The sequence below is a fragment of the Euphorbia lathyris genome, chromosome 5, assembly GCF_963576675.1.
Source record: "Euphorbia lathyris chromosome 5, ddEupLath1.1, whole genome shotgun sequence".
Lineage (NCBI taxonomy): Eukaryota > Viridiplantae > Streptophyta > Magnoliopsida > Malpighiales > Euphorbiaceae > Euphorbia > Euphorbia lathyris.
Window position 1 is genome coordinate 60,405,416 of NC_088914.1, and position 21,880 is coordinate 60,427,295.

General features: G+C 38.1%; 2 protein-coding genes and 1 non-coding gene across 3 annotated transcripts; 1 reads left to right on the plus strand and 2 right to left on the minus strand.

The window, feature by feature from the left end:
- Positions 1-485: 485 nt before the first annotated feature.
- LOC136231440 (small nucleolar RNA R71) lies at positions 486-592 on the minus strand. Its single transcript, XR_010689825.1, has one exon. It is a non-coding gene; the product is annotated as a small nucleolar RNA R71 (small nucleolar RNA).
- Positions 593-14,312: 13,720 nt separating this feature from the next.
- Positions 14,313-16,474, plus strand: LOC136231190 (cyanate hydratase). Its single transcript, XM_066020498.1, has 4 exons — positions 14,313-14,664; positions 14,871-14,942; positions 15,276-15,384; positions 16,029-16,474. Exons 1-4 carry the CDS (start codon positions 14,396-14,398, stop codon positions 16,074-16,076), a joined length of 498 nt encoding a protein of 165 aa, XP_065876570.1. The 5' UTR covers positions 14,313-14,395; the 3' UTR covers positions 16,077-16,474.
- A 681-nt stretch (positions 16,475-17,155) lies between these two features.
- On the minus strand, positions 17,156-18,995 carry LOC136229988 (linamarin synthase 2-like). The gene is made up of 2 exons (XM_066018886.1): positions 18,282-18,995; positions 17,156-18,190 (listed from the first exon to the last, which is right to left on the minus strand). The coding sequence occupies exons 1-2, from the start codon at positions 18,790-18,792 to the stop codon at positions 17,259-17,261; spliced, it is 1,443 nt and encodes a 480-aa protein (XP_065874958.1). The 5' UTR covers positions 18,793-18,995; the 3' UTR covers positions 17,156-17,258.
- Between the last annotated feature and the right edge of the window lie 2,885 nt (positions 18,996-21,880).

The window sequence follows — 21,880 nt, forward strand, 5'->3', positions numbered from 1 at the left end:
CGTTTTATCACAACGACATCGTTTTGCTTACACGGGCCGAGTGGTCTTGATCTGTTTTGACTTGGGCCTTTGACTTTCTTTTGGGCCTTTAGCCTTTTAATATTTGTGTCTTATAAACAAGTAACTTAACATTGAACAAACACATTAATATAATAAATCAAAGCATTTAAACTTAGTGTGTTTAGAATATTTTTTAATCATATACTTAAATAATTTTGTCAAATCAAAATCATGTGGAAATGTGTTTCAACAGATACCAGTCGGAAGATCCAAACGGGCATATCCAGGAGTACATCACACTGTGCAACACTTTCAGATCAAACCGAAGAGTTTCCGATGATGTGATCAGGCTAAAGCTGTTTCCTTTTTCTCTCAAGGACAAAGCGAAGAACTGGTTAAAGAATCTACAGCCAGGGACGATCACCACTTGGGAAGAAATGGCCAGTGCTTTTCTAATGAAATATTTTCCACCTAGACAGGCCATCAAACTCAGGAATGAGGTATCCCATTTTGTCCAGGAAGAGGATGAATCCTTAGCCGAGGCATGGGAAAGATACAAGGAATTATTAAGAAGGGTACCAAATCATGGCATCCCCATGTGGATGCAAGTGCAAAATTTTTACAATAGAGTCACCAACATTTATAAAATATAGATTGAATCCATTGCTAATGGTAACCCTGAAGATCTTGAACCACAAGCCTTGTACAACCTTATTGAGAGAGTCGTAAGCACGAGCTATAACTGGCACTCCGCTAAGAGTGAAGGAAAAAGAGCGGGGAATGATGATGTTGTGTCGAAACTAACCACCCAGGTGGAACAGCTTGCAAAGCAGCTCAGCAAGATTAATGTATCATCCATTCACAGCGAACCACCGTTCAATGATGTTTGTGATTTTTGTGGAGGACCTCATTTCAACATAAACTGTCCTGGAGTCAAGCAACGGAAAGGTGAATAGAAGCAATGTGATTATGCCGGATATAATCAAAGGAACCCACCAAACCCATACTAAAATACCTATAACCCAGCCACAAGAAATCATCCGAACTTCAGATGGACTGGGCAGCCAAATCAAGAACAACCAAGGTATCCGCAGCAACTAGGAGGACAGTACCAGAGACAACCTCAACAACACTACAAACAGCCTGTTCCACCAAAGGAAGATATAGAACCGAACATGAAGACCATGATGATGCAATTCATGAAGCAGACACAAGCGTCAATTAAAAATCTAGAGACACAGGTCCATCAACTCGCTGCATCTTCGTCCAAAGGAAAAGGGATGATGCCAAGTAACACCGAACCAAACCCCAAAGGAGATGTCATGTCCATTACTCTGAAATCTGGTAAGAAAACTCAACCAACTTTTGCTACTGATGAAAATGCTGAGTGTGCAGGCACCTCTCAAAATGCTGAAGATCAGAAGAAACAAACTGTTCCTAGTCAAGAAGAACCCGTCGGGGTAGAATTAACCATTGATCAAGACCATGAGGAACAAGGAAAGAGGTACAAACCACCTCCACCCTATGTACCACATGTGCCTTATCCGACGAGGTTGATAAACAAGAAGCTTGAAGAGCAAAATTCTAAGGTGCTAGACACCTTGAGGAAGCTACATATCAACATTCCCTTCGTAGAAGCACTTGCCCAGATGCCGACATATGCAAAATTCTTAAAAGATATCGTGTCAAACAAGAAGAAGTTGGAAAACATCTCGATGATCCAACTAAACAGGGACTGTTCTTCAATACTCCAGAACAAGAAGCAGCTTCCGAAAAAGCTGAAGGATCCAGGGAGTTTTTCTATTCCCTGTTCAATTGGCAAGTTAAATATTGAAAATGCACTATGTGACCTAGGAGCTAGCATAAACCTTATGCCATATTCTGTGTATGCTAAGCTAGAACTAGGAGAACCACAACCAACCAGAATGTCCATTCAGTTGGCTGACTGGTCGGTATGTTACCCTAGGGGAGTAGTGGAAGATGTGTTGGTCAAAGTAGGAAAATTCATTTTGCCTGTTGATTTCATCATAATGGATATAGATGAGGACCTGCATGTTCCTATTATCTTGGGTAGACCGTTCTTAGCAATGGGTAAAGCATTGATAGATGTAGGAGAGAGACAACTATTTTTAAGAATGAATGGGGAGGAAATCATTTTCAAAATGAATGAGGCTATGAGACGAGCTAACACTATTGATGACACATGCTGTTTCTTAGATGATTTCCAAAGTCTTTCCACTTTGCAGGAACAGGGACAGGACACTCTGGAGGCTCTCTTGGGAGAAGAGGTGAATTTATGTGAAGGAACAAGATGTTCCATTGAAACTAACTTGCTTACACCTCCTTTAGATCCCACTGTTCCCACTCATCAAGAACCACCTGAAATACCCACTGTGCCATTGACTAAACCAGAACTAAAACCTTTACCATCACACCAAGAGTATGCATTTCTGGAACCACCTAGCGGAAGCCCGGTGATTATATCTTCAAAGCTAACCACTGATCAGAAAGCTCAACTTATGGAGGTACTGCGAAGAAACTGGGATGCGATTGCGTGGAAAATTGATGATATCAAGGGTATTAGTCTGACAGTCTGCGTTCATAGAATTCTGATGGAGAAAGATCACAAGCCGTCTATCCAGCCACAACGCAGACTGAACCCCAACATGAAGGAGGTTGTGCGGAAAGAGGTGATCAAGCTGTTGGATGCAGGAATCATTTATCCCATCTCTGATAGTGTCTGGACGAGCCCTGTTCATGTTGTGCCAAAGAAAGGAGGAACCACAGTGGTTCTCAATGAGAAAAATGAGTTGGTCCCCACAAGAACCATAGCAGGATGGCGAGTTTGTGTGGACTACCGGAAGCTCAACGAGGCCACAAGGAAGGATCATTTCCCTTTGCCCTTCATTGATCAGATGCTAGAACGTTTAGTAGGGTATGCATTTTATTGTTTCCTTAACGGATACTCGGCGTACAATCAAATTGCCATCCACAGTGAAGATCAAGAGAAGACAACTTTCACATGCCCCTCCGGGACATATGCCTACAGGCGCATGCCATTTGGATTATGCAATGCCCCAGCTACGTTTCAAAGATGCATGATGTCTATATTTCATGATATGGTGGAATAGACTGTGGAAATCTTTATGGATGATTTCTCTGTCTATGGAAATTCCTTTGGGAGCTGTCTGAACAACCTTGAGGCTGTGCTAGTGCGATGTAGGGAGACCCATTTAGTCTTAAATTGGGAGAAATGCCACTTCATGGTTACTGGCGGAATCGTTCTCGGGCATCAAATCTCTGAAAAGGGGATGGAAGTGGACAAAGCCAAGGTGGAGGTGATAGAGAAACTTGCTGTTCCAACTAATGTCAAGGATGTGAGAAGTTTCCTTGGGCACGCAGGGTTCTACCGAAGGTTTATCAAGGATTTCTCAAAGATCGCGTTACCCTTGTCTGCCTTGCTACATAAAGATGCGGAATTCTCATTTGATACAAGCTGTCTAAAGGCATTTGAACTATTAAAGGGCAAGCTGATCAACTCACCTATACTAGCAGGACCCAACTGGGAACAACCGTTTGAGATGATGTGTGATGCTAGCAATACTTGTGTGGGAGCTGTTCTTGGGCAAAGGATTGAGAAAAAATTCCGGCCCATCTATTATGCAAGCAAAACATTAACCGAGACTCAACAGAACTACACCACTACAGAGAAGGAGCTTCTCGCAGTAGTATATGCTTTTGACAAATTCCGTCCCTACTTGGTTTTGTCAAAAGTCATTGTCTATACAGACCATGCTGCGTTACGCTACCTGTTCGCAAAGAAAGATGCAAAGCCAAGGCTGATACGGTGGTTACTCTTACTTCAAGAGTTTGATCTCGAGATCAAGGACAAGAAGGGAACCGAAAATGTAGCCGCTGATCATTTGTCCAGAATTTCTCATCCGAGCAGCAAGGAACAATCAGAAATTGTCGAAATATTTCCAAACGAGCGTCTATATACTATACAGCCTGCTCCATGGTTTGCTGACATTGCAAATTTCCTTGCTAGTTCACTTAAACCTCATAACTTGTCCACTAACCAAAGGAAGAAGTTTTATTCAGAGATCAAATATAATTTTTGGGAGGAACCCTATCTTTTCAGGTTGTGCGCCGATCAAATCATTCGCATGTGCATCTCTCAAGGGGAAGGACAGGCTGTTTTGAGCCATTGTCACGATAGAGAAGCAGGAGGACATCATAGCGCAAGCAGAACTGCAGCCAAACTACTTCAATCAGGTTTTTTCTGGCCAACCATTTTCAAGGATGCCAATGAGTTTGTTCGCACTTGTAATGAGTGCCAACGAACAGGCAATATTTCAGCTCGAAATGCTATGCCCCTCAATAACATTGTTGTTTGTGAAATATTTGATATATGTGCCATAGATTTCATGGGACCATTCCCTACGTCTTTTGGGCATAAATACATCCTAGTTGCAGTCGACTATGTGAGCAAGTGGGTTGAAGCACTTGCTAGTCTCAACAATGATGCCCGTGTGGTTGTAAAATTCCTGAAAAAGGCTGTTTGCCCGATTCGGTGTCCCATGAGCGATCATTAGTGATCAAGGAACCCACTTTTGCAATGCTAAATTTGAAAAGCTGATGGGCGAGCTTGGAGTCTCTCATAGAATTGCCACGCCTTACCATCCACAAACTAGTGGACAGGTAGAGATTTCAAATCGTGAAATCAAACGAATTTTGGAAAAAACCGTCGGCAATTCTAGGAAAGACTGGGCAAACAAGCTTGATGATGCTTTATGGGCATATAGAACTGCATATAAGACACCCATTGGAATGTCCCCATTTAGATTGTTGTATGGAAAGTCCTGTCATCTTCCCGTAGAAATGGAACATAAAGCCTTTTGGGCTTTAACTTTCTTGAATTTTGAGAAACAGGCTGTGGGCGAACAAAGAAGATTGCAACTCTGTGACATGGAAGAATTCAGGCCGTTTTCCTATGAAAACGCTGTGAATTATAAAGAAAAAACCAAGAAATGGCACGACAGAAAAATCCAGGAGAAAGCTTTTCAAGAAGGACATAGGGTCTTGTTGTACAATTCAAGGCTCAGACTGTTCCCTAGAAAGTTGAAATCAAAGTGGTCAGGGCCGTATACGGTGAACAAAGTGTTCAGTCACGGGGCAGTAGAAATTGGCAAGGAGGGTCATGAACCTTTCAAGGTGAATGGACAAAGGCTAAAACCTTATCTCGAGAGTGATCACACAAGGAAGATTGACACTGTCCATTTCCAAGACCCCCCGAGCCAATAGAATCGAGAACAGGGTGTCAGCTGCAAACACCAATTGCAGCACAAGTAACCTTTCACTTTCATACTATTTTACATTTTTGAAAAATTTTAGTTAACAATGTTTAGTCTGGTTAAGATTACTCCTGTGTCATATGAGGGCCCGAAATTAAGTTAATCCCTTTGAATGAGCAAAGATGTAAAACTTTTACTCTTCATAAGGGGAAAGTTTTAGCTTTTTACTTGTTTAAAAAGGGAGAGTGAAAAAAATATTTTGAGGTGAAGACCTTGGGTAAGTTAACATAGGGAAGATAAAGTGAACATCAAATCAATCTGTTTGTTTGGTACTTATTATACTATTGCACCTTTCTCGGTAAACCCAAAGTGGGTAGGGTATAGTAATTTCAAACTCAAAAAGAAACCGTTTGCTTCCCTAGGCGTCCTTTCGACTGGACGCGGCTGTTGCCATAACCACACTTATAGGTGGCGCTCACTGAAATGTCGTCATAATGACGGTTCTGGCAATAGGCCGTTTCACTCGTTTTTCTACTTAAGGGATTGACTGCATTGCGGACCCTAGTTCAACATTGTTTTACACTCTTTTCTTTTTCACACCGTTCCCCATATATCGTTTGATAATTATCTTTGGGTGTCCCTCTTTAGTCTCTATAACAGGATGAGGACTCGAGGTTCAGGGAAACAAGTAAAAGTTGAAGGAACAAAGAAAGACAGAGGGAAGAGCAAGATGGTGGGCACAAGCATAGTCGCGTTTGTACCTGACGAGAAACTAGTCAAGAAACTGTCTCAGTTTAAGGATGCCGTTGTGCAACAATATTACGATGATCTGGCTCAGCTTGAATTTGGTCCGGTACGAACTGTATGCTGGGATACACTGAAAAAGCTCAAGCTTGCGAAACGAGTAAAGAAACCCATGGAAGCAGGCCATTTTGGCTGCTTCTTTGAGATGAAAGAACTAGTGTATAAGGAGCTCACTTTGGAGTTTCTGGCCACTTTTAAGCATGATCCGGAGATCATCGACCCAGAGGAAGAAGGAAAGTTCAGTTTCCGCCTGATGAACCATCCCCAAAGGCCATCCTTAAACACATTCAATAATCTTCTCGGCGCTGCAGATGACGATGACTTGGAGTCTGAAGGGTATAAAGGGGCTTTCACTGACCAGCCAAGTTACGATGGGAGTGCATCCAAGACATCTGGTATACAGGACTACGCCCTCCGGTACTTGCATAAACTGGTCTTAGGCACCATCTTTGCGCGCGAGAACCAGGCCACTATCCCTCACGCAAACCTTATAGCTCCGTGGAGTGTGGTACAGGGACGTATGATGAACCTTGGCTTTTAGTTCGGGGAGTATATTAGCGCGTTTGGAAAGAAGAACTCGTCCGTCATCTGCTGTGGTAGCAGTGTGACTCGGATAGCGGAGGCCTTAGGGGTATTCAAGCTAGAAGACAAGAACCTGCTCACGGTGGTCAACTACCCAGACCAAATAGATGTGAAAAGCCTTCAGAGCATGTTGTTCGGGAGAATGGTGAATGGGAAGTGGGTCTGGATGTCCGACTTTGTGGAGGCCAGAAGGGTTGAAAGTAGGAAGAGGAAAAATGAGCCTACTGTATCGGTGTCATCCGAGTCGGAACAAATCGAGCAAGCCAAAGATCTGGGCTTTTACCAGAAATGTGCCAGGCTCTCCAATGAAGACATCCTGTCCAATTTCAATGCCCTATTTGCACAAACCCAAGCTTGCAGAGAACAGATCTTTGCTCTGGAACATAAAAATGCCATGCATCAGAGCGAGATTGACATGCTCAAACACCTCTGTGTGGAAGAACATGGGAAGGAGAGTCCCTCTGGTGCCTCAATCAAGAGTCCGGTAAGAACTAAAACTGAAACAATTGCCAACACCGCTGCCTCCCCGAAAGGGGATGGCACCAATCCTGCTGCGGATAGAGAGGTTGATTCCTCTCTTTCCCCGCATGTCTGATCATTCAATATATCGCTGTCCTAGCATCTGGTAACACTTATACTGCTTCTTTGCATTTACACTCATCTTTTATCTTGCTTATGTTGTTTTCCCTATGCTTTTGTTCGTAATAACATTGAGGACAATGTTTCATTCTAATTTGGGGGTGGGAAAGTACAAATTACAATATCTGTATGCATAAACATGATAAAAGCTTGAACAAGTTGTTGGTGTAGTAATTTTCTGAATAACAAGTTACCCCCTGTGATCTTTTGTTTGTACAAAAAGAAAACCTTTAACTGTCCTTAGTAAATATTCTTCATTTTGTGTTCATTTCCTTGTAAAATATTCTAGTGCTTCGATTGTTTAGGATCTGTAGTAATCACTGAATAGACTGCGCTTGTTATGATTGAAATGTGTGGTGATTGCCTTGTGTTGATCTTAACTACCCGAGTCTTGAAGTTCCAAATTTTTTGAAATTCTAAATCAACTTTCACGAGAGGGACCTTTCGCCTTAATGTATAAACCCCCAAAATAGTGAGAACTTGAGCATGCAATTGCATTTAAAAATGCATTGATTCTTTAAAGAGTGGGCCAATACTTACTATCTTTAGGGAGACTTTGCTTTGGTATGCCCTATAGAAATGGAAAATTTTTGGACAAACCTAGAATGATAAAGGCATTAGGCACCCAACTCAACCAGTAAAAAGACTTAACCCGTGCATTTCACTCATATAATAGGATGGACCATTTGAGCCTTGCCCAATTTTTTTTCGTTAACTCAGCCTGTGAATAACCATAATCCCTTCACTTTGAGCTTAAAAGAGCCGAGATTCTGCCTCATGCAAGCGGAGTAATTGAAAAATATAGATTAGCAGAGGAAACTCGGGCGCACACTAAAAGAAAATGAGTGAAAGGAAAAAGACAAATCTGTAAAGAACCTCTTCACTCATGGCACACTATCACAATGTGTGCCCAAATCATCGGAATTGGTTGTTTAGTGGTAGGAGTTAATGAAAAAGTGGGGAAGTCATTTGACAAAACAAGTTGTGCAACGTTGTATGTGAGAAATAAAGGATTGGTGTAAAGTGCATGAGGACATAACTCTTACACACAAAAGCCATTCACTCCCACACCTGAACCTTAACCTTGAAGTACAACCCATAAAAGACCTTTGGACTTTGTTTGGAAAATTTTGATCCATAGAAGTAGGACCAAAAAGCAAACTCACACCCTACTGGTGTATTTACTGAGCTGAGGAGTGAAGTTGCATTCCCTTCCTTATGGCGATAAAGAGCCATACGAGAGTGAGTGAAAATTCCATTCCTTAGTGAGTCATGACAGGCAAACAGGTTGTTCATCTTGAAGGTTGAGGTTTAACTTTAAGCTTTGAGGAATTTCTTGAGTAGGGTTACACGATCAATCACTGGCATAACTTCATTAAAAATCGTGATTTGCGTTTTTCTGTTGATATTTTCCGAGAACAAAATGATCTGTTATAATCCATTCCTCTTCGTGATCTCCTCAAAAACCCTTCCTCCGTATTCTTTCATTCCTAACTCTTTCCCTATAGTTAACTTGTTTTCTATCTGTTGTTTACTTGAGGACAAGCAAATATTCAATTTGGGGGTATTTGTTAGGTATGAATTTGACTACAATTTAACATGTTATTTATAATGAATTAAGGGTGTTTTTAGGGTTAAAATACAAGAAAGAAGGTCTTATAAGTGTTTTTGTGCAGATAAGGAAAGATTAAGTCGAACAGTCTGGAAGCAGCCTGTTTCGCACATACCATGAGGAGTTGAGCCATTCTTTGACCCAGCGGTCTAAACGCTGGAATTTCTGATGATGGACAGCGACAGGACGGAAGGCAGGTGCGGCAGGAGCAGCAGGTAGAAAGGCGGATAAGAGCAGAAAAGTAGCAAGATGAAATGAAAGTTCGACCCTTGAGTGTTCAAGGGTCAAAAGGATCTTAACCACTTAAAGCAGTCTAGGATTTGTGAAAACAATTTGGTTGATTTTGTAATATTTTCTCGGATACTTTATGTACCATGTTGACCTTTTCTTTTCCCCTTAAATAGAAGTAGTGGGGAAAGGAATAGATATCTTTTGTTGAACTGAAAAATAGACGTTTTGGGAGAGAGAAGAGCTCTCGAGGAAGATGACTCCATTGATGGAGCTCTGTAGAATGGAAGCAGACTGTTCACTCAGTAGCATGAGTGAGTAGTCATTTTGAATAGGTTCGGCCAGTTAGGGCCGGTTATGTAAGTTTTCTAATCTCCATTTATGAATGAATGTTGTTAATTTATGAAGTGTTTGATGAAGCTTTGTATTCCATTGCTTATGCATGTATGCTAGTGTTAGATGAATGATAGGGAACTGCTTTCATCTTCACCGAACTGTTTATCAAACATCCAACCCCGAAGCAGAGATGTTAGGTGGTTGTATCAAGGGTTTTCTTTATTGAAATGTTGTTTCAGTCGTAATGCAAGAAAGAACCAACCTTAGGGACGCTTATGGTTGTAGTAAGTCTTAGAATCTTAAGAACACACGAGAGTTGACTTAAGTGAGCATTAAAGTAGAGACCTTGACTTCACTTTGCGTCATTCATGAATAAATAGGGTGTTTAGGGACTTAAGGTAACCTGTTCCGCTGTGCCTGGCATGTTCTACCTTTTTATCATTATCAAGTAATCGTTTTTATAAGCTAAATCATTGATTCTGTCACTTATTCACAATATCTCTCACTATAAAGAATTCACACACCACAAACACCCTGTTCTGCAATGTTTTTCTAGTAAAATTTGGTCATCAATCTCTGTGGAGACGATACTCAACTTATCACTTTATTACTTGTATCTAGTGCACTTGCTAGAGTCTGTTCGAAGGACAACATATACCTACAATGTTTCTTGGAAATTAACTTATAAAATGATTTGTAGATGATTTCACACTGAACAGCACAGCTGCAACTAAATTCTTCATCAATCCAAATATTCCAGAGATTTCTACCTTCTTAGAAAAGTATTTCCATCAACCTATGTTTTTAAATATATACATACCACACTTAGAGCCATAATTTGCATTTCTTTTATTCATTTTCAGCGTCTAGAGACCTTATCCATCAATTCAGAAAAATAAAGAGAAGTCTCTTCAAGTCATCAACATAGAAGAAGAAGAAAAGGAGACAAATAGAAAAACTATTTCAGAACTGCTACAAGTTGATATTCATACTGACAAGGTTTGACAATTTTCCTTCCCACGTAAAGAACTGTATAATCATAGTTACTCAATAAACATTAATATTAGTTTGATTGCATCAACTTATTTTAGGAAATTAAATTTACCTGCAAAGCAACAATCAAAGAAATTGATCCAAGTGAAGGTTGGTGGTATCGAGCTTGCCCAAGATGCAAAAGTAGTATTCAAAATTTTGAAGATAAACTTTGGTGTAAAAATTGCAGATTCATTGATGAATTCCCATTGACATGGTTTGTGTTGTCTCGCAAAATTTTAAAAAACATTATTTTTTCATACTTATCTAAAATTAAAAAAACAAGATTTTTTTTCCTAAATGTAGGTACATGGTCAAGTTAGTTGTTGAAGATGCAACAGGAATAGCAACCTTTGTTATTTTTGGTCATATGGTTGCAGATTTGATTGGAATACCAGCAAGTACCTTAGCAATTGGATTCAAAGACAGGCATGGAACCCCTCTTGCTATGACCAAAATTTATGGGAGTGAAAAAATCTTTCAAGTTCAAGTTCAAGTTAGTAATATAGTTCAAGATCCATCTAATATAACTTTTAAAGTTATCTACATATTCAAGGATACTCTGTTAACTCCCAAAAAGGAAATTCCAAGCCCGATATCAGCACCTTCAACTCATTTAACATCACCAATATCCTCATATTCAATCACACCAACTACACGAAGAATTATAGATTTAAAAAATAGTCAGCCATCCTTTGATAACTCGAACACTGATCCTCCGACCAAAAAAAGACGTTCTGAGTAAGTATGATATGATAACTTTTTCATAATATAACTTCATTTTTTAATATTCTAACAAACTTATTCCTTTCAGCTCCGCCTCATCATCGTCAAAGTAACATTAAAGAACCCAATTTAACCTTTACTGGGTTAGTTTATCCTCCTTTTAATTGTTTTCTCGATGCTTTGAATAACTATCCGGATAGCAGAAGTGCAATCATTTGCGAAAGCTCTTTCTTCGCGCTCTTTTGAATCTAAGTTCTATTCTATTCGTCCTCGGGCACTCTTCCAAAAACGATCTGATGTCTATATGCTTAACACATGAAATGGGCCTTGGCTAGAATAGCTAATAGGCGGGTAGATTGGTTGTCACACCCCTGTCTGTCTTTCCTCTTTCTGACTTCCGAGTTGGTGAGTCACTTGCTAGTGTCGACATAAGCGCTTTCTCGGGTATAACTGTTAGTCCTTCTTCCAGCGTAACCATTGGATTCCCAGGAAGAGACGAAAGATATTCGCGAAGAACAGTCAAGTGGATGGAAATAGTAGAGCCAAGCCTTCTCTAAAAGAAGCAAGTGCAAGTCCCAGGAAAGCAGCTACTAGCTAATGTCAGAGGATCATTGCTTGTTCTGCCTCCTCCTTTTTCAATATGAAATTCGAGATTCACTAGGTATGTACTAGCTTATTAAAGCTTTTGGAAAGCTGATAGCAGAGAAGTTAAATTGTTTTGAGAACCTGGCAATCCACTATAAGAGAGAGTATACTGGAAGAAGGGCCCACCCATATAATGAATTGACTTTTGAGCGTGTGTTAGGCACCTAAATGGGCGGTTCAACATTTGACAGTTCCAGTAGTCTTTTCTTAGTAGTTGGTTGATTGCCTAACTCCTCTGGTGAGCGGTTAAGGCGCTTCGTTCCAGGTTTCAGAAAGAAAAGTGAGGGAAAGAGGGAAATAGTTAATAGAATAGGGTAAAGGGGTAAAGGGGGCTGGACCAAGTCATCCGGATCGATCGTCCCATACCTAGCCCACCAGTAGGGAGGAAGTACATGGGGATTCCCCCTATAACTACGCAGACCAGGAAGTCCGAAAAGCAGGTATACCAAGCAGACCTTGAAGTCAAGCAGAAGCTTCGGCCAAACACCCTACTATCCTATAGAATGAGTAGATTGAGGAACCGTGGAAACAGTCAAGCAGTTGGAGTCAAAGCCCTTATCACCAAGGAAAGCTATAGATCCCTTTTATGATAAATCGTCGTGCAAGCTTAGTCACCCGATGGAACCGACCGTATATATATATAATATATAGTATATATAGTATATCATTCGTGTCTCTGTTACAAGACGGCTCAACTAAATCGAATGAAATCCAATGAGAAAAAAGAATATAAGAAATTTTTATGTACGCCTAATTTTCCTGGGATTGTAGTTCAATCGGTCAGAGCACCGCCCTGTCAAGGCGGAAGCTGCGGGTTCGAGCCCCGTCAGTCCCGACGGATCCAAATCCAATAATAAAAAATATTAACCATTTTCTGTGAAAGGGGGACAAATAGCAGAATTTCATTCCAAAGGGGGATCCCTCTTATTTCTATTTTCGTTTTTCATTTCTCACAAATACAAATATGGGAATTTAAATTTCTTAAACTAGTACCGAGATCGCGCCGAAGCAAAGATGAGGACGTTCCAGTTGCTGTCCTAAGGAAAGTTCCTGTTGGAATACCGGTTAAAGTTGTTGCAGTCCCTATCCATGCCCCTCCTGTTCCAGTGGCAGTTTGGGTGGGGTGCCCATCCATAACCTGTAGAAGACTATCAAGTTATATTCATAAGGATCTCATCCCATGAGTTAGAAGTTGGAAAGCTTTGAGTTGAAGTTGCTTGCTTTTCTTCTGCTTTCTATTCTTAAGTTTCCATTGCTAGAACAGCTCTGACTCTGTACTACGGTATTCTAACGCTTTTTATTAGCTGGTATAGGTTACAGCAGAAACATTATAGCCCCAACGAGAAAGGAACGGGACTAGCCTACCTCCTATTACTCAAAAGTAAAATTCCCTCGTACATAATTAAATTAAGGTCGATAAAGGGGGAGATTCCTGTACTTCCTAAACTTTGTGATAGGGAATGCCGCTTATCCGCTTTACAAACTGAATATCGCATATCAGCTGTCCTTCTTTCTCTTGAATGGATAAAGCATTATTCGTCTTAATCTAGTACAGACTATGGCTTAAGAGATTACATAACCTAGCTATATCCAGAAAAGAATGCTTCGGGGGGTAGCTTGAGGAGAGGAGATCGGTTGAAGGTTGATCGGTTGACTTCCTTTGGGAGTTGGTTTAAGATCAGGGCACTAAAGAAAGAGAAGGTTTAAAAGTCAAAGCCAACGGAAGGGTATTCCCGGTATATGAAAGTAGAGCTAGGCATATAGACCTTTTATAAATGCTTATAGTAGAGCGAAAGCTTTTCAGATGGTGTTTTCCAGGCATTCGCCTTTCGCTACTCTAAGTAAGCATTCCTTTCTTTATTGGTAAGGTAAGGTTTCTCTTTCAAAATTATAACTTTTTTTATTTTCTTATACAGATATAGCAGACGAAAACATTTGGCTGTATCCAACTTTATCCATCCTACTCGAACTCTGCTTATCCCGTGCGAATATCATTTGTGCACTTCTTTACATTAACTATTTCTATTTTGTATGCAAAACTGTACTTTTGTACCCTTGAATCAATAAATTTTTTATTTCTCTAAAGACTATGTAAAAACCTTTTTGATTGTGTATTTTCAAATTTGAATTTCTATTAGAAATTACAATTATTTTTATTTGCTATCGTATTATTTAATATTTTCTTAGTTTTTTTCTTCCCTGAAACAAAGCGAGAGTATCTTTCTAGTCAAATATAAAATTGGATACATTTAATGTTCAGAAATTAAATTTTCTAGCATTGATTGTTGAATTTCTAGTATTTAGAGGACCATGGATACAATTAACCACTTTTATCTCAAATAAAACGAAGACAAAATACATCTCCAGTCCCCAAGTTAACAAAATAGTGGAAATTATGAGTAATAATGTTTGTTGGACTTTGGTCAAAAGACGGTCGGTTGCAGCTATCTGTATCTGTCCACAAAGAAAAACACAGAAGAAAGCAAAGTTGTAAAAAATGGCAGAGGCGAAAGCAATGGTGACCAATCGGCTTCTGGCCGTGAAACAGAAAACTGGCAAGAGCTTCACTCAAATCGCGGAGGAGACTGGCCTCACCAACGTGTACGTGGCGCAGTTATTGAGACGCCAGGCCCAACTTAAGGCCGATACCGTGCCGAATCTTCGGGGAGCGTTACCCGAACTGTCCGACGAGTTAATTCAGGAGATGATGAGACCACCCCTCAGGTCCTATGACCCCAATTTGATCCAAGAACCCTCTGTCTACAGGTGTTTTTCCTTTATCTACTTCTCTCTCCTTTTCTAATTAGAGAAATTGATGGATGTTATTATCCAAGTCCATCTCTCTTTTTCCAAATTAGGACTAGAACTGAAGCTAATGGTGGTTGAGGAATTTGTGATTTTGGTTAATTTTGTCCACTATGACTCATTTCATATATTTTTGTTTTTGTTTTTTTTCTACTTACGATTTTCAGGTTGAACGAAGCAGTTATGCATTTCGGTGAAAGCATAAAGGAAATTATTAATGAGGATTTTGGTGATGGCATGTAAGTTTAAATCTTCAACTTTGTTTTGGAATTACTGAAACTTGCCTCTTTGAAATTCAATCTTCATTTGGAACATGCTCCCTAGCTAGGCTACTATGCTATGAGACTTCCTATTTATTTAAAGCCAGAAATGCAGTTCAAAATGTTACAAGTTTCTATGTCACTTCAATTTTACTCTCTATGAATAATCCCATCCTATTGTCATTATGTATGAGCCTTTTGAGTATATGTGCAGGAACAAGTAGTTAAGCTGGATGAAATTAGAGATATGTTCATCTAGATTTTCTTGAGTGCATATAATTATTTTCAACTTAATTTTGGGTTATTGGGCAGAATGTCAGCCATAGACTTCTACTGCTCTGTTGACAAAGTGAAAGGAGTGGACGGAAAAGATCGTGTAGTTGTGACATTTGATGGCAAGTATTTGCCATATACCGAGCAGGTACGTTACATCTCATGCTGGCCTGGGTGATGATTACCAAGGAAATTTTTATGTTCATGCTTCTATACTTGTTGACATAGAAAATATATGCTTGCTTACTACATAACTTCTCCATTAAACTTGCTCAAAAAATATTATAATTAAATATAGGTGGAAAGCGAAATCTATCAAAGATTTCAACCAGAAAGAAAATTCTGTAAATTCTGCGAATTCCTATAGAGTAGATAGTATGATTCTTGTGGTGAACAACTAATGTGAAATTTAAGATTGCTAGAAGTAACTGATGTTATGCTTGTGCAATAAAAAGTAGTTGTGAGAAATGGCTCAAAAAATAAAAGATGGCGATTTTCCTGGAAGCATAGCTTATATGTTTTGGTGATAGGTTGACCTTCCTATTGGTATTGTGAAAATAGATGAAAGAAAAATATATATGTTTTCACCTTTGGATGTGTGTCAATGTTGTATTTTCTCCAAGTATACATATGATGTAGAACATTTGAAGACTGTATTTGATATATCTGCTGGTTTCTGAAATCATGCTAATTGCTACAAGCTGTTCATCCATAAACCTATGACCTTTTAATTTAAGCAATTGAGCCTAAAATTGGATAAAGATACTTGAATTCTTTTGTTTGTCCTTGCAGAAGTCAGAGAACATGGTTTCGGGAGTAAAGCTGAATCAAAATCAATAAATACAGATGCAGATGCTGAGTTTTGCGCTGTTGATAATTTGGATGGATTCGTTATGTTGCATGGACACTCCTCTTAGTAGTGTTCTACGTTTCGTCTCCATATCGGTTTTCAGTTGAAGGTTATTTTATGAAGGTTATGTTTCAGAAATAACGTTTGCCGGTGTTAGTTTCCGTGCCTGTGCAACATAGGTTGGAGCTAGTATTATACTCCCATGTTGAAGTGATTATATATGAAGTATACTGTTCGTTGTACCTTTCCTTGGATAGCCAAATGTTAAATATTTGTGCATATTGTGGGGATGGAAAGAAATTGTAACAAGCAGGTTGCATTTCACTTTTATAACCTCATGAAAACAAGCTTTTCAACTTGTTTATGGAGCAAATGGTGTATTTGTCCATGATATATCCTTTTATGTTCTGTCATAAATAGTTTTCAAATCTAGATTCGATTTGTGAATCAAAATCCTCACGATTTGCAAGTGACACTTGAATCGAATTGAATAGTAAGATTCATTTCATATTCATAATATTATAAAAAATAAAACAGTTATTATGTTGAACTCAAAATATTATCAAACATTAATCTAGAAATGCAATTTTAATATAAAAAAGAAATCATATCAACCAAGTGCTGCTAATTTAAATCTAATGTAAATACAATCTTAGTAAAACCAATTCACAGATCAATGTTTAATAGCTTAGTGGAGAGGGAGAGTTTGAGTTTCTGACTCTGTTATTTTACCTTGTTGTCAACTTGGTAATGATGGAATGAAACTAGTTTGAGTTGGTTACTTGATAAATAACAATTGGACTAGAGGAGAGTGAGTTTAGTAGTCAGTGGTGTTGAAGTTTTTGATGAACGGTGATGAAGATCCGGGTCGGAATAGAGCTGAATCGAATCAAATTGTATGATTCTAATCGCAAATAGTAAGATTCTGTTATAATTTAGATTCGCTCTATAGATCTAGCTCGGAAGAGAGCCGAATCGAATCATACCATTCGAATCGGAAGATTCTAATAACAATAATAACATGATACAAACCTGCATACAGATCTAGTTTCTATTGTTGCAGATAAGGTTGTAGAAACTTTATTGGAAACTTCATTGTTGAAATAATCGGACATAGAAACTTTATTGGTTGATTCAACTTAAAACAAGTTACATAATATATATAGAGGCAATCATCCACAATGAAGAGCCTCCTTAATCAATCTGTCAAAGTTATTGTAAGATAACCCTCCAACATCTGTTGCTTCTTTAGCTTTTGTTTTCCACTCCAGAGCCTTTTCCCTTATTTTGTTGCAATTTTTTCCTTCCATCATGTCCTTAATGAGACTCTCAATCTCGTCTCGCTTCACATCATAATTCACCTCCATACCATTCCCCCACTCCGTGCACGCATATCGACAATTCGTTTGTTGATCAGCAAAAAACGGCCAACCGATTATAGGCACACCATGACTTACAGCTTCCATAGTCGAATTCCATCCGCAATGTGTCACGAAAACGCCTACAGCTGGATGCGCAAGCGCTTTTTCTTGTGAGCACCAGCTTGTTAGCAACCCTCTCTCACTAACCTCCTCAAGAAATCCTTGAGGCAAGCTTGCTGAATCCCCCATTATGATATCTTTTCTGATTATCCATAAAAATGGATATTTGCTATTTGCAAGACCTTGTGCAAATTCTTTCAAATGTTCACTTGTCATCATAGCTACACTTCCATAATTCACATACACTACAGATTTGGGTTCTCTTTTATCAAGCCATCTCAAGCATTCTGAATCTTCTTTCCATAAACTTGATTCAAACGATGTAGATTGGCTCGCCGGAACATGTTTTTCGAGCAAGTTTAGGGGGCCTATTGTGTATATATTGCGAGAAAACTTACTTGCAGTTATTGCTTCTAGTACTTGTTCTTCAAATGCATCAAACGTGTTGAAAATAATAGCAGAAGAGTTCAAGCAAATCTCTGCTTCTGATCCGAGGAAATCGTACATTAGTTCATCGTTTGTTGTTCCAATGAAAGCCGGAATATCCTTTAATCGGACGTTGTGCACGCCCGGGATCCAATCAATAGGGGTATCACCAGTTTCTTGGTTCATGAAATCCTCAACTGAAACAAAAACAAAGAAGGATATAGATAAATTAAAGAGATCATACATATGATACCAAAAACACACAAAAAAGGATAGAAAGAAACATACTTTTATGTGGGATGAGGCCTCTTTTTGTTAGGTCAGTGTAGTATAAATAACACATGAAGCTACAAGCTGAGGCAGTCCAAAACTGAACCTGAGGAATGTTCAACTCTTGTGCAGCCTTGATGCCAAAGGTCATAACTCCATCCGAAATGACGCAAGTAACAGGAGGCACAGAAGCTGAAGCATTCAACTTTTTTAGTAGGTGAATGAATGGAGTCAAACAATTTTTCCTAGTTGAATCACAGAGGGATGGAACATCTTGGGTTGCATCAAAATCAGATGGCATTGGCATGCCATCTGATATAGTTTCGAAGCGGAAATCGGGCAAGCCTTTGACGGAGTCGGGGCCTTTAGAGCGGATGCGTCGTTGATGATTGAACTCGGTGTTGATATAGGTGATGTGAAATCCTTTGGAGTGTAAAAGCTTGGCTAGCTGCAGCATAGGAGTAACATGACCTTGTGATGGATAAGGGACACATACAGCATGTGGCTTCCTGCTTTGAAGTGAAGACATTTTGTGGTTGGAGAGATAGATTGAATCTGATTATTGAATAAGAAGGAAGGAGATGAATATGTATGTTGTTCTCTTGTATATAAAGCAGAGTAGAGATGAGATGATATTGAAGTAAGAACCGAGTCTCTGTGTAAAACAAAGATAGAAAAAAGGGAATATTTAATTACTAGTTGGATGTTTATTAATGGAATATTTTCCGATTAAGTAGGAGAATCTTTCTATTATTATTATTATTATGGAATGAAGTAAGATCGTGGCAACATGAGGCGTTTAGGAGAAAGAATATGAATTAAGAGTAAGATTGATTAAAAATGGATAATAAGGCGGTGTTTGTTTACTTCCTTTTCAGTTCTTGTTTGTCTTTTCATTTTAAAAGGTAGAGTTTTAGGTGTTTGGTTAGACTCTTCTGTTTATGAAAAGCAACATTAAGTGTTTGGTTAGTAACCTCATGTTTGCCTTTTACACCTGAAAAACAGCTTTTTACAAAAACAGAGAATCTCTACTTTTTGGAAAAGCAACATTTTCCAACCGCAAACAACAAACAGCAACCAGCAACAGCAAACCGTAACAACAAACAACAAACAGCAACAGCAAACAGTAGGTAAAACAAACGGGCAAGGCTCTGTTTGATAACAATAAAAATTACTTAAATTAATAGATTAAACACTTATTTAGTTTAAGTGTGTTTGATAATGATTTTTTTATTAACCATTTAAATTATTCAATTAAGCCACATATCACTTATTTTGTTAAGTTAAAATATTTAACTTAAAATTTTAAGTTAAACATTATCAACTAATATTTTAATATTCATCACTTATTTTTAATATTTATCAAACACTTATATCATTTGATAATTTAAGCATTTATAATATTCAACACTTAAAATTCAGTACTTATTTTTTCAACACTTAATTTTCAGTTTTATCGAACGACATCTAAGACAATGGTCTGATTAGTAAAGAGTTTTGGGGTAAAATTAAAGGTTAGAGATATTTTAGAAGTTTTGATTAATTAAATTTTAAATAGTAGTGTTTGGTGAAAAAATGTTTAAAAGAATTGATTGGATTCTAAAAAAAACTAATTTTGAAAAAGATGGACATAGAAAAGTCTATATTTACAAGGTCTTATCTAATTTGGTTGTTGGCAGCTTGTGCAGTACTATAAAACATTAAATAAATAAATAAATTATAAATTGACTTAATACATCATTTACTTTCTGAACATGTTCAAAAACTTGATTGGTCTCCTAAATTTTTAAAGTGTTCTAATAGTCCCTTCAACTTGTATAAAAGGTTCAACTAACCTCATGAACTTGCGCAAAATGTAATCAATTGATCACTCGATTGCACAAAAAAAAGTTAAATACGAAAAATGTATTGCACGCGTCTTAAAAAAAAGTAAAACGATCAAGATCGGGGTATATGATTCTAATATTAGAAAAGATAAGTTTTATAGTTGAACAAGTAATAACTTCATTTTTAATTTATTTTTGAATTATGTAATAACATTCTAATATGCGTGAAATACATCTTCCATATTTAACTTACTTTTTTGCAATCTAGTAATCAATTGATTACATTCTACACAAGTTTAATGAGCTAACTGAATATTTTATACAAATTGAGAAGGTCAGGAAACTTTAAAAGTTCAGAGGAAAAACAATGTATTAAGCCTTATAAATTTAATAAACCATTTATAAAATTAATAAACATTTTAAATTATTTAAATTATGAAGAAATTAAAACACAATAAAGAATAAAAATAAAATTTATTTTAATACAATAATAATCTTTCTTTTTTTCTTATCTTCCATTCCTCATCTTATCTGGCATCGGCCTACCGTTGATTCAATAGTGGCAGTATAGTCATGAATTAAACGAAAGTCGCCCCTTTTTAAGGAGTGGATGGATCGGGCAGCCGTGCTGGACTTCGGGATAGAGCACCAAGAAAGGTAGGAGAGGCATATGGGGGATGGATCAGTAGAAGCCTAAGGCAGCCGGATCTCCTAGGGGTATGGTTCGCCGAATAGCAAAACGAAATCTTCCAAGCGGACATAGACCCGATTCATTCCTAAGCTTGCCCACAAGAGGTTAGTCAAACACATTTTAGATGAATTATTTTATTTTATTTTTTTTATATTTACGTAAATTAGAGAATATTTTTTTTACGTAAATTAGTATTCCAACTCCAAATATATTTATAAACGATCTGAAACCTTTAACTGCGGTTTAACAACTTTTAACAGAACGGTATATTTAATAGTTGTACCCATACTATGTGCACATGGTTGAGTTAATAATTGTACAGGTACCGTGAATCTCGTACAAATGAGAAGCTGTAGTGAAAGAAAAGTCTATGACTGGGAGGTCGGCTGTGGAGTGAAAAACAGAATAATTATTGGTGTCCTCCACGAATGGAAGGATGCATGATATTTTGCGGAAATGTGCCGGCAGGATGTGCTTTAAATGACTTTGGTTGCTACCTGCTCTCGTAATCATTTTTATTTTCAACCTTCAATCTATTTTGTTACAATTAGGATATGGGTCAAAAATGTCGGCTAACATTGCTATAAAACTTCCATTTCTATTTTAATTTAGGCAACCTCTAGGAAAAGTTTAATTTCACTTTTGAACTTTGGTAATATTTTATTAGCTCCCTAAATTTGTTTAAAGTGTGATGATCAAGTTCTTAAATATAGAAAAACATTCTAAAAATGATACCATGCAAAATGATATCACATGAATAACGTCAGTTCTACCCCTTTAAAATTAAAAGGCACATGCGAATGAGTTTGCTCAAAAGCAGTGATATAGCCTATGGCCTCCTCACATGGAGGAACTTTCGATAATCCTACATGACAAAGGATTTCTCCCAGGACTTACGTTCCTTGAGAGATACGGATATCATCAACTCATAAAGATTCATAATTAGTGAAATGCTTAACCTAAAAAACCATATGTAAATAGATATAGATACAAGATATGATATACGTTAACTGCTATCTCACAACTCGTCCATACCCTTCAATCTGGTCTAAATCACAAATTGAATTAGGGATCAGAGCGGGTTCGTCGGACTTCGACCT

What these genes read in the sequence shown, in the direction of transcription:
- LOC136231190 (XM_066020498.1), top strand. Translation starts at nt 14,396, where the DNA reads ATGGCAGAGGCGAAAGCAATGGTGACCAATCGGCTTCTGGCCGTGAAA. An exon ending in CAAGAACCCTCTGTCTACAG is followed by an intron (nt 14,665 to 14,870) that starts GTGTTTTTCCTT and finishes TACGATTTTCAG; the next exon opens with GTTGAACGAAGCAGTTATGC. An exon ending in GAGGATTTTGGTGATGGCAT is followed by an intron (nt 14,943 to 15,275) that starts GTAAGTTTAAAT and finishes GTTATTGGGCAG; the next exon opens with AATGTCAGCCATAGACTTCT.
- LOC136229988 (XM_066018886.1), bottom strand. Translation starts at nt 18,792, where the DNA reads ATGTCTTCACTTCAAAGCAGGAAGCCACATGCTGTATGTGTCCCTTAT. An exon ending in AGGCCTCATCCCACATAAAA is followed by an intron (nt 18,191 to 18,281) that starts GTATGTTTCTTT and finishes TTTTTGTTTCAG; the next exon opens with TTGAGGATTTCATGAACCAA.